Genomic DNA, 13,306 nt, shown 5'->3' with positions numbered 1-13,306 from the left:
CATGCTAAGTTTACACCATTATTAATAGGCTGTTAAAAGCTGGTCTCACACTTGGCTTTTCTTAGTTAGGTCCCCACCAGGGCTTAGGGTACCAAAGCTAGAGGATCCATTTAGACTGCTATTTTTTGCCATTCTAATCCACAAGTCTAAATCTGACTCTTTGTGAAGTTATAGATAGTGCTGTAGTTTTAGTAACTTCTCTCAGCTGTTTTGGAAGTTTCAGGTTAAACTTATCTGGTTTTGATTTAGTAAGTGAGAATGTTCTTATTGCACAAACTCCGTGACATGTAATCTCGGTTTGCCTGCGATGCAAGGGTTGTGTGTACAAGTGCTGTGTGTGTTCCAAAGGTGTTTGTCATTTGTGAATCAGCGCTGTTCTACCGCTGCTGGTTCTACTGAGGAAGTCAATGCTTCATGTTGTTAACCACATAGCATCCTCAAGTCTTCATCAGCAACATCTGCTCTGCAGATTGCCCTTAACACTGGCAAATTTCAGAGTCTGGGCAGTGTGTGTATGCTGATTGTAAACAAAAATGCATTGCATGCATTCTTGACTGTACACTTACCAATTTAATGCAACAAATTAGCTTTGTGGAGCTGTCATGGCAGCCTGAAACATAAAAGCATCTGTTCTGAAAGTCTTGTTTAGAATTACTGTTAAGCTTGTTTGCTGATGTTTTCTTTTCTATGCTACAGGTGAAGCTAAGAACCTGGGTCCAGTCTCTGGTCCAAACCGACAAAGGGATCTTTGCACCTTCTGCACCATAAGTCTAGATCAGGAGGAGGTGTTCCGCACAAAGGTGTTTGACAAAAGTGTCAGGTAGGTCGGTTACACATGTAACTTCTTGCATGTATGAAATTTATGTGAGTTGCACCTATAAACTTTTTAAATGTTTGATAATTCATGTGGATTGCAGTTGTGCAGATGTTTCTGTTCTAATGTGTGACATTTTCAGAAAGCAGGCCTGTATCAGAGATGGAACAAATTAATTTAAACTTAAATGTGTATTGGTTGTACATAGAGCTGAAACGATTCCTCGAAATATTCGAGGTACTCAATTACAAAAAATACTAGAGTAATTTTCCCCACCTCGAGGAATCGTTTAATTTTTAAAAAGATCAAAGAGTGGTATTTCAAACAGAGCTGAGGACCTATTAAGAGAGTTTTCAGACCCCTCAAGCTACCTCTTATACAAAATAGCAACTAGCAACAAATCTAGCTTCTTTTCTGGAGTCTGGAGACTAATGGGTCATTCTATAAAACGGATGCCATTTGGGTCCGCAGCATTTGATGAGATGTACAAAGCACAAAAAAATGTGTCAAAGTGTGTTTACAAATTTTGGAGCTACCAAAGCTCTTATTGACATGCTGTATCAGAAAATTCTATTTCTTGAAGAGAAAAATTTTCAGTAGAATACTCGAATACTAAAATATTCGATAGCTGCAGCCCTAGTTGTACAACATTTTTTTGCTTTGTTTGGCATTATCACATCTTCACAATTCAGACTTCACTTATCGAGGAAGATGCTGGTTTTACAAGAACTGGGGACACTGTTGATTTTCACTACAGTATTATTCACTTAGAATGATGACATTGAGTTGAGAAAGACTTGGATGTAGCGTGACTGAACACTGAAATCGCATGCAAATGTAATCTGTGTCTTCATTTGGGATGTCTGTTCAAGGGATGAATTCACTTGTTTTGCAGTATCCCTATTTTCTGGTAAAAAAAAAAAAAAAAAGAGTAGTAATTTAGTTTTGGCCATATGAGTTATTAATCCGTCCCTCAGATTTACACAGTTTATTGATTATCTTCTGGGATAGATTTTGACAAAGTTCAAATTAATTTTATTTACCATTAATTATCCTTTTTCCAAAGGAATGGAACATTAATGAAGTTTAGAAGTTAAAACTACCTGTAAATGAAATCTATCAAATATGCATTAAGAGGAAAGTCTGCGTTTTATGTCATATTTGTGGCAGACTGATATTTTTTCTTTAACTTGCATCTTAAAATCTGTCAATATGTGACTCAGAGCTGTGTGCAGGGTGTACCATTTTAGCAAGAAACACAAAATGATTCAGACTGGAGGCTTTTCCATCAACATCTACATGTTCATAAGCAACTCACAGAAAAATGTGGGCACCAGGAGCCTTTTAGTTTTCTATTTACATCATTGAACATCTGACTGTAAACATCAGCCTTCCCTCTACAGGTATTTCACAATTGCTGTTTCTCTCTCTCTCTTTCTCTTGCTCTCTGTTTCTCTCTCCTGATTTCGGTGCTGTTCAAAAGGATTTTACAGTCTGTGAGGAAGTGAGTCCTCCCACGCTCTCCCCTGCCTTTCTCTTTGTGTCACTCTCAACTACCTGGCCTGTGTTTAACACGTCTTAATAATCACTCAAATTCAAACCACTGTGTTTTTTTAACGGTGCTTGACTCATGCCTGTTGTATATACTGAAGTTTCTGATGGTTTACAGGATTTATAGATCTTCTGATTGCTGCTAATCCACTGGATTAAGCAGGCATGTTGAAACAGTTTGTGGTCAAGTGACTGTACCTTGCAGTGTCATATTATTAGAAGCTAGGATGACAAGAGAAAGGGAAGTGGTGTGATGGCTGCATGTTGGAGTAGGTGCAGAGTAAGAAGGTTACAAGTGCACAATGCAAAAAGCTGAGGAGGAGAGTGCGTGGGTGTACACTATTTAGCCAGTCACAGCCAAACCCTGTGCGGAAGTGTCGCACAAGATAATGTACCATTAAATCTTTAATTAAATCTTTAGTTAAATCTGTTCTCACAAGATTAGGATTGCACGGTTACTTAGAAACGGTTCATTCTGCACAACAGTCTCAGAACTGTTTGTTCTGTTTGGGACAGGTGGTCCATCTGCAGGCTGCAAGTACATTGAGGTAGTGCTTAACCTACATTCACCTATGTCAGATCAAGCTGTCTCGCTTGCTGTCTTAGTTGCGTTGGCAAGACAGGGCAGGTCAGTCCTGTGCTGACATCCCGCTAGTTAAGGTTGTAGTGTCGCACATGCAGTCTATATGTCACCTTTGTGTAACACATTTCTTTTTGGTGCTCAGGTGTCCTCCCACTGTCATAAGTCACTGAAGTTAGGAGAATTTAAAACTCTGGAATTGTCATCAAGTGTAATGAATTGTGGGTACTTCTTGGTCTGGCTGTTGCCCTTTAAGAGTTGGATATTATTTCTTGATGCATGGCTCCAAAGTGCGACCAACATTTTCAAGAATGCCATCAACACTTTTCTAGGCAGCACTGGTGCACCTGACGCTGCTTGGGTGAAGACAGATTTCTTTGGCGAGCACATCATCTATTTATGTTCTCCTGTGATTGAACTCACACCCATGGAAGGATTATACTGTGGTCCAAACCAATAAGAGATAAAACTCAAGCAAGTCTTTACCTGCGATTCTCTGTGGTCAGGTTCACTCACTGCTCTATGTTGTGTGTGTTACGACCTGAGTGCCAGAGTAACCACCTGTGGAAAAAAGTGGAAAAAGAAAATAAACGCGACAAAATGAGGGAAAGTAAAGAGAGAGACAGAAACATTGAAAGTTTTTTCATTAAGAAAACTAAGCCCACTGTTACAACCAGCCACTGTTATTCCATCCATCCCCACTACTAAGAGTCTATCTAGCCAAAACACAGAGCCTTCAGTCCCTGTTAAGATGCCAAGCCTTGCATGGCGGAGTTTTGCCCATATAAGACAATCCGCACATAAGACAACAGTTACAGGAGAAAATTGATTCAGTGCTTACTTTCATCATTTATCCGTGTTTACAGACACGCATTATCAACTAACACAATGCTGAAATGATGCATATGTCACAATTTGAAAATCCGGTGTGTCGCAGAGAAAACTTTAGTTTGCCTCACTGTTTCCAGGTTTATGTCCATAAATAAAGTCAACACAAGCGGAAGTTTCCGCTGTCACGCTGTGTGATTTATATTTACTTCAAATTTCATCCTGATCATTTTGTAGAGACTGCAATGATGTTCGGTGCTGTGCTTTCACTGTGAATTCACTTGTGCGTGTTACGCACCAGCTGACTGTTAATCCTCCCCCTGCTCATACAGTTGACACCTTCCTGCTGTCTCCTTTGGACAGAAGGTGTACTGGGCTAACTTTCCTCTCATTCTTTAAAAATTAACAGAGGAGCTATCCTCCAGCTTCTGTTGAACAAACTTCAAGCCTGTTAGCTTTCATACCACACTGTTACTATGCTTCTGTGCAGGGGCCTGTCCTGACTTTCAGACTGTGGGGAGGGCAATGAGGGCAGTGACATAGGTAGGGGTGGCCAGGGTGTGCACACATATACATTTTTACTATTTATCCTCTTTAACTTCACTCACTATGAAAGACAGGCAGACAGACAGATAGATAGATATGACTTAACAACAATAAGTATCTTCGATTGTATAGATATTAAATTCCGGTGTATAAAAAATGTTACATGTGCATCAGTTAAACATGAATGTTCATCAACCAGTCTAGTAAATTTAAAGTTATTTTTTTAAAGCCCAGAAAAAAAAATAAACTTTTCAGTTACACCCAAAACAGACAAGGCCCAGGTCAGACTGTACCTTTGGGGAAACACTGATGTTGCATACAGCATCACCGAAAAAGAGATTCCATTTAAAATCAGAAACTCTTCTCATGAAGAAAATTGGATGAAACTTCAATTCGGTACTTTAGTACTTTAGACATAAGCAGTTTTTTTTGGAAATGTTAATTTTTCTAATGTATTTTGTTTTTGGGGAGGTATATAATTGTGCTTTTAACAAAGACAAGCATTTCTCTACATCTTATTCTTGTTAAATAATCACTCACATTGTTTAAAAGTTAAGGAGAGTGATAAAGTTAACCATAAGGTGTTAAAGGCCACGCAAAGAAAAATTTGAATGCACCTGAATTCTGTGCTAGTGCCACAAATGCAAAATGGTAGTCTGGAGCCCTTTGATGCTTTCCATATTATGATGGCAAATTTGTTCAATGCTAGTTGTAATGAATTTAGGCCGTCCATTTGTGTCCTGCTTCTTTTATGATTTCCCAATAAATGATTCCACTAACAAACAAACAAAACAAAATGCCAAAGAAAATTACAGGGTTAGAACACTACTTCACACACTTCTCACAGAGGAAATGACAGGAAAGGCTTTTCAAGCAAACGGATGGCAGAAGTGACACACAACATAGCAAGAACAGTTCCCACAACCCTGATGAGTCATTAGGGCACCCTGTGTCGTCCACCTTCTGCTCAGACAGCTCAGTTTGCCAGGAAATTAACAAATCCTGTGTTAATGATAGTTTTGCCTAAATTTGATTGTTTAAAATATTTAGTTGGAGCATGTTCAGCAGTTGTTACTGTGCGTTTTTTTTTTCTTTTTGGATCAAAAGTTAATTGTCATTGTCAACTAAAAGCATTTATATAGATGTGATCAGAAGAAATCAAAGTGACGGTTAGTTCAGGTGGAAGGCAAAGATAAAGCTGAGGAGGATGAATTAAGTATAATAAACGAGAAGGCTCAAACAGGCTCCATGCAGGGATATACAAGTATTACTCATAAGAAATACAGCTGGTAGTAGAAGGAATATTTACAATTGGTAAATAACATACCTCAAAAGGGAATGCGCTTGACCTCCTTTGTGTAGATTTTGCACCAGTTGCACAAGGCTAAAATGCTGTCTGAAGTTCTTGCCCAGCTTTTGTTTTCCTTGTCAAGGAAAGGACAGGGGTGTATCTGAAGTTATCATCAAATAATTTTTTTTTGTGTGCTTTGATGTCTATACACTGGAGATATACAAAATGCAGAAAGAAATGGGCCCCAAAATAGAACCCTGGTGAATGCCATTTGTAAACAAGAGACAAATTTGATTTGTGGCCTTCTGTGTAGAGCCACTGGGTTTGACCTGAGAGCTTATTTCTATTTCTTGTTTGAAGACTGAAACTTGAAGTTGTATGTTTGATTTGCTGCAGTTCACAGTCCACTGAGTCAGAGGCCTTGTAGAGGTCTTCAAGCAGACAGCTCATGATTATTTGGAAAGAAGTAAAGGCATTTGACCATACGTACAACCAGACTGATTTAATACTTAGTCTTAAAAAAATCTGTAAGTTCACTCAACCTTCAGAGATTTTAGCTAGGACTAAGAGTTTGGAGATCAGCCAGTAGTATTTAAACTCTCAGGAAACTTAACCTTTAGAAAATGGGAGAACATACGCACCTTTCCATGAATTTTGAATTGAGTTTGATAAAAGACTTATAACATCTGTGTCACTTATTTTAATCCAAGCCAAGCAGTGCTCAGAGAAGCATGAGGTAACACTTGCCATTGAACACGACTGACCATAGTTAGTTACCAAAATTTTGTGGAGCTATTTAGGTTCTCTGTGACTGACTTGGGATAAAAATCTGATTTGAATTTCTGTCACTATTTTGAACATGTTTTTTTTTATTTGCTCCAGTGAGCATAATCATATGAATTTTTAGCCTTAGCCCAAGGTTTATTTGTTGCATGAATAAGCACTGATAAATTGTGTGTAATCAGTAGATTTTCTTTACAGCAATATGATTTTTTTGAAAGTTACAATACTGAGTGAAAATATTTCCTTGCTAATTCAACATCTGAAAATTGGATAACTAGAAATATTTCTGTTGCGTGCATTAGGCAAGAAGACCTGGTCTTCAAAGTTTTGAAATGTCTTTGAAAATGAAACTGGGTTTAACAATGGGAATTTCTGTCAAATTTCAAGATAAAAGTATATCTTGAGGTAAAGATTAAAGGTATACATTGATGTGTCGACTTAGAATTTTATTGGATTGTGCATCAGTGGATGAATGCAGTTGTTTGATTGTTAAAACTTTAATCATGATGGACCCATATGTGCATACTCAAGTTGTACATATGCAATACTTGACTCTGCAAGTTGTCATTTTGATGGATAATCCAAGTGTTTGAATCCTAATGATATATGAAATTACACTGCTCTTTTTGTCAGTAACAGTAAAAGTGTGCACACACTTCAGCCAGCATCTTACTCAGCCCTACTATCCAACAGACAACCACAAATGGTTAATGCAAAACACCTCATGAACGTTGGTGTATGACAGTAACGCCAGCTGTACAACTGTTGTTTATCCTGAATCGTGGCAACAACCAAGAGCCAGAGAAATAATGGATTCTTTATCTCTACACTGAAATCAAGTTAATTCTGGGTGAAGTGGACTTTAGAAAACACAATGCAGGTGGGTGGCCACAGCAGGGGGCCACAAGAAATAAAAAAGAGAAGAACAAGTAGCTTCATGACGCCTTCGCATTGGCATGTAGCCTTGATCTGTGTATAGAAGTGTGATAAGCCATCACACATTTTTCTACAATGTCATTTTTCATTGCAAATTTGGTCGGCACTACAGCCATTAGTGAATATGAGGATAAGTCTTGATTATGAAAGGGCTGTTTGCTGACTTTATTACTGTTCTCATCTACACAGTCAGTGTGTGCAGGTGGTAAAATGTGCAAGAAGTGAAAGTGTGTGTGAACCAGCTTTGTGTACCTGAAATTATAGTCTTATTTACTGCAGAAAACTCAAACACAAAAAATATGGAAAATGAAATTCTGCGGGATGGAAAATTTAAAGGTCAATACAAGTAGAAATAGGGATTATACATGTTGATTTGAATCTGTAGGATGATGTAGGTGTATAACATAATATATAAGTAATTTGTTAATTGAGCCTGTACAAACCTTGTCACATTTATTTTCTCTTTATGCAAATCAGTTGGAGTTTTTCTTTTACCAAGTTTACCTTAACAAATGGCCTGTTTAAGAATGGCTGAAGCCCAGGTGAGATTCTTGTTTTGCAAATCTGGAATTGTTAAGAACAGATCAAGGGTCCCCATCAGGAATCAATGGAAAGACGCATTTATGCTCCTCAGCTTTTGCTTTTAAGCAAGGAATATTTTTGGACACAAAAATCAAGTGAAATAGTTATGGGTATGATGTTTTAGGTTATATTTTGTTTATGCATGAGTGATCTTTGTGAACAACTGAGAGCTTGTAAGACTAGATGTATGATAGGTGACAGACTTGTTAACCATCTTATGTATGCCGATGACTTGGTCCTCCTGTCGCCTTACAGTGCTTGCCTACAGCAACTTTTTGGAATCTGATCAGAAGTAGCAGTTTCCATCCTTCTTTATCTGATCAAGTCCTCAGTGTGGTGGAAAAAGTCAGATATCTGGAGCACATCATCAGATATGATTTGTATGATAATGATGATGATATTCAGCATCAGAGCTGTAAATTGTATACACAAGCTAACACGCAAAAGTCAGATGTGTACAAACAATATTAAAACTGAGCTTTTTAGAGTGTACTATACACCGCTCATTTATGGTGCAACTACAGTAAAGCAAAAATCCAAAAGTTGCAGATAGCTATGATGATGTATTTAGAATATTGCCTCAACTACAGGGCAGAGTGCTAGTCATATTGTTACAAATAATATGTCCGCATTTCACATTGTCTTTAAAAGTTTTAAGTACAAATTTTTGATTGATTCAGAAAATGAAATGTCACTAACTCAGCTCGCAATGAGCAACACAAGGTTCTCATCTTGTAACTGAAAACATTTGTACAAATGTCTCTGTGTTTTAATTACCGACAATGTATGAACTGTGATTTTTATCAATTGTGTTTTTTTATTGCTGGTTAATTGTATGTTTTCATGTATACATAGACCGATGGGTCTGAAATAAAGTGTGAAGTAATCTTGTCACAGTTACCACAATGACATATAATCTTTCTAACTCTAGTTTTCCTTCCAAAAAAGCTCCTTTTTGCTTATTGAAATATCTCTTTATTTACAGCCCTTTCTATGGAGAAGACTTCTACTTTGAGATCCCTCGCCCGTTTCAGTGTTTATCCTTCTACGTTTATGCCAAGAGTGTTTTCCAAAGGGATCTACCTGTTGGTAAGCTGCACTGAGAAAGGCAAAAGTGTTTTTTTCTTGTGCTTGTTAAATGAGTTGTGTTTTAACATGCATTTTGTGTGTTTGTGTGTCTTTATCTTTCTGAAGGCAAAGTGTCAATTCGAAAGGATGAGTTATGTAATTTCAGTGGAAAGGAGCACTGGTTCAGCCTTCATCCAGTAGATCCCAACTCAGAAGTCCAGGTAATTCTTTGATGATTCAGTCTCTTCTGCTAGTTACACATTTTCTGACATCCCTGTTTAAGGTTTGGCTTTAAGCTGTTGATACTTTAAAATGCCTAAAAGTAGGCCAGGGCAATAAAAAATAAAAGTGTATATCGCAAAATAACTTTTCATTGATAGAAATGTGAGACATGGGCGAGAGAATTTCTATGGAGTTCATTCATTCATGCTCTGACAGACATATGATAAGCCAATCATATCTGGGAGGGGGGGTGAAAGTGGAATATTTAGTGCTCGCAGAGTGGTTTATCAAACCTGAAACTGTTAGTGGTCACTGTTTCTGTGTCTAAAATTAGGATACAAACTTGCACAGTGTTACGTACAAACTGCTGTGGTCACTGTTGCGCGGAGGTGCGATGAAAGATAAGGGAGAGAGAATCCTTCATGTTCATATTAACACAGTTTGACTGTCAGAAATAAAGATAGTGGAGACATACCGTCTATCCAACAAGAACATTTCTGAGCTCTGATTTTTTTTTAACTGGGGCTTTGTGTGTTTTGTTACTAGCTGGTCTCCACCCATGCATAATAAGTGTTCATCTCCTGGGCTCTCCAGAGAACACAGGAGATGAACCTCCCTCTTCATTCGCCAGCGCCTCAGTTGAAGGGCTACCACCACTGAATGACCTGCGGATTGTTGCCAGGGCATTTGCATTTGTCAGCCCAGACACAGCACCGACTAGCTGCTTTGTGTGCGCAACAATGGCCCAAGTATCAAGGCATAGGGTGCGCACCACATTGGAAGCAGCTCTCACTTCCTGTGCAGTAGCCTGTGACCCATACATCCGAGTTCTCCAACTCCATGGCTTCAAACTTCATTTTTCGTTTTTGACCACTCTGCTCTTCCAAACTCTTCATGGTGACAGCTGGTAGCACGCGATAAAATCGTCATTTAAAAAGAGCGGTTTGCAATGTGATCAATGGCGCACGCAGACAAGTAGATCACTTGCAACACGCCCACCAATATATATATGTGCACAATATATATGCATGGAGTCAATTTTTTGCATATTGATCAGATCATTACCATGTTAAAGTAGTTGATGTGGTCTCTGTTGAGATTGTATTGTTTGAATGAAATCCATTGCGCAAAACTTTGGTTTTGAAAAAATGTGGCAAACTTTTGATGGTATGACATGATGGAAATTTTCCTGGGGGCTTGAAATTAAGAATATTATATATCTAACAAAAGGCTGTGCACCTTTTGTGCATCCACAGAAATGCTTTGAGACAATACTACAACAAATAGGAAGATTTTAGAGTTATTTGGGATGTAAAGTGCTGAACAAATTTATCAGACCACCTGTTGTCCAAATGAGAAAACTGCCCAGCATCATGAAGTGCTTGTGCTTTTACTCTGACACTGTCTTTTCAGAGATTTTTATTCACTTTAGTTTGACATTCCTCTCTCTTGTTCAAAACAGTGAATTTATCTTTTTTTTACTCAAATTTGAGCCAGAAAACTGGAATTCCCAGGGAAGACGGAAATTAATCAAAAATGACATTCTGTAATTTGTCAATCAAAAGTGATTATATTTCTTTCTGCTTTTTTTAAATACGTAAGTAATTAAATAATATTTTACCCTTTATTATAATGTTTATGGAGCTTGCATATCCTAGGGGTTTAAGAATTACAGAAACATAAAAAAATGTTGTGGTTGTCAACCGTATACTGTTAATTTAGGGCAGCGGAGGCTAACACCTTACACTAGGTGGTGGTCTGATGAATTTGTTAAGCGCTGCAATTGTTGATGTGGTCAGAGTCTTGAAAAGTGCCATTTCTTTTATTATTTTCATGTGGACAAAAATATTAACCTCTGCTCTGTTCCATTTAAAGCCTCTGGGTTTAGTTTAAAATGATTTTTTACAGACTTGCTCCCGCTTTTTATCATGCATATGGAGCAGTTTTAACTTAAAACAAGCTGATTTCCTAGAATGTGCATACTGACTGATCCAAACAGACATTGTTTCATAAAACTAGTTTTGTCCAAGGTCCAAAGGGGAACTATTCTGAAAAGATAGAACTTTGTGAGATTTGAGTTTCACATTAATACCTCAGAGTTTCTGTGAGTTGTCTGACAGATGAATTTTCCTCTAACAGGATACCTGTTTTCTAAAAGCTGGAAGATTCATTTATGATTTGACTTCAGAGATAAATTTTAAAGCTGACGCTTAACTTACCACAAGTTTTTGATCCTGTGTTGATCTCACGAGATGAAACTTCTTTTTTCAACCTTTGAGCAGTTAACTGATCATTTTGTAGACTGTCAGTTCTAGTTTTCACCACATTCACAATTCACATGTATATGGGCTGTTCTGTTTTAACTTTGCATGTCTTTGATCACATAGTTTTTGTGGTCTGGGTCTGCTGGTTGAAAACATGGCACACTATCACTGCTGTGCTGCTGTAGCTAATGTGTTGACTTTAGCTGCCATTAGCCCACGCCAGACTATTCTGGGCCTTTGCTGCTACACTGATTCACTCACAAGTAGACACTTTCAACTGCAAAGTTACATCACGGAGAGATGGAGGTGTTACTGTACTGTCTTTGGCTGGTTGTCAGAAGAGGGCTGTGTCTGTTGTCTGTTAACAGTGTGAGCTTATATTCCAATCGACCTGCTCAGTTAATTAGAAAAAAAAGGTTTCCTGAGAAACAATACACCTTTTGGAATTATTTATGACTCAGATGAGAGGATATGTCATTGTTATGTGTGTGTTAATTTACAGACGATGTTGGCTCGTTTGGGTGTTTGCTAATGCAAGGATTATATTGGCTTAAAGGCCTATCTTGCATCAGAAAGAACTCCTCACCAGCTCAGCCAAGTGCTGAATTGCAGAGACGGAGTGCAAGTGTGTGGGCGTTTTGTTTAGCTCTCTCCCTTGCTCTCTATGTCTCTCTTCCTCTCTCTCTCTAACACTTCCGAAGGCGAGACCGGCAGCTTTCACCACATCCGACCCCATAAAGATCTTTTTCGGTGGTGACAGAATACGCTGCAACTGCGGCTCCCAAAAACACACATTGCTTTCATTAACATAAAAGTACATGAGATGTGAGTTTAACAGAGGGCCAACCTCAGACTACAACATAAAAACAAGGTACAGAAAAATGTAAAAACATGATATTTGTTCAAATGCGGTTCATCCTCTCACAAGCATGCACCACAGTGTACAATTTCTTTCCAACTTTTTAACCCAAACTGTTAACTTGGAGTCACACTTGGAACTTTTTGCTTTGTCTCTGCTTTAAGACTGAGATCTTGTTGTTTTGAGCATTTTGTTAAGTTCTCACTTTCCCCCTCATTTTCACCAGGGGAAGGTTCACCTGGAGATGCGATTGAATGAAGTGATCACAGAAAACGGCTCGGTTGCTCAACACTTACTGGTCACGTAAGTACCAACAAACACTAACAGCCACAACGAAGAAGGGATGGGTACCAAATTAGGTACTTTTATAGGTACCGACCAAATTCTGTCCGCAGTACCGAGTACCGATACACACCAAATCAAATGGTAGCATGTTCAGGTACCTAAACGCATTCTTGTGACTTTTTAATGCTGGACATGAACACAGCATTGCAAGCTTGTATACTGTGAGACAAATATGTTAAATTAAGATACTTTGAGATTTTATTATTAAATAGATAAATGTTTATTACTTCATAAACACTCACAAAAGTATCAAACATTGGTACCGTTGAGTACCAACACCAGTTGCCAGGTACCGGACATCAGTACCGTATATCTTCAAATGTGAAAGGTACCCATCCCTATAATGAAGAAAGAAAGGCAAAGAGAGGTGAATCAGATCAGAACTGGTGTATTGCTTAAACTGTTGATGACAATTTTGCCCCCTACTGTCAAAAACAGCAAAAAAAGATGAAAACAGTTTTGTCCTAGAAAACTTCCCTCAAATTAAAATCCTTGTGAAGCTCTGTTTCTTTTTCTCTTTTGAGCTACAGTGACCCAGGCGAGCAGTTTCCAGTAGTATGCATTGTGCCATGGCTTACTGGACAAGTTTGTCCAACAGGGTGTCCATGAAATATGAGAAATGCACTCATAGTTCTTG

At 38.2% G+C, this 13,306-nt stretch overlaps 1 protein-coding gene across 1 annotated transcript in view; it reads left to right on the top strand.

The window, feature by feature from the left end:
• rasa2 (RAS p21 protein activator 2) overlaps positions 1–13,306 on the top strand; it is a 29,915-nt gene that overhangs the window by 1,755 nt on the left and 14,854 nt on the right. Inside the window, exons 2-5 of the mRNA XM_074679263.1 lie at positions 697–820; positions 8,897–9,000; positions 9,106–9,200; positions 12,551–12,627. Coding sequence (XP_074535364.1) covers positions 697–820; positions 8,897–9,000; positions 9,106–9,200; positions 12,551–12,627 — 400 coding nt within the window. The remainder of the gene's footprint in view (positions 1–696; positions 821–8,896; positions 9,001–9,105; positions 9,201–12,550; positions 12,628–13,306) is intronic.

Source organism: Halichoeres trimaculatus, unplaced genomic scaffold (assembly GCF_033239565.1).
Source record: "Halichoeres trimaculatus isolate MK-OKI-2021-1 unplaced genomic scaffold, fHalTri1.1 fHalTri1_scaffold_9, whole genome shotgun sequence".
NCBI lineage: Eukaryota > Metazoa > Chordata > Actinopteri > Labriformes > Labridae > Halichoeres > Halichoeres trimaculatus.
The sequence above is the reverse complement of the archived record's forward strand: the minus strand, read 5'-3'. Positions and strand labels throughout refer to the sequence as shown.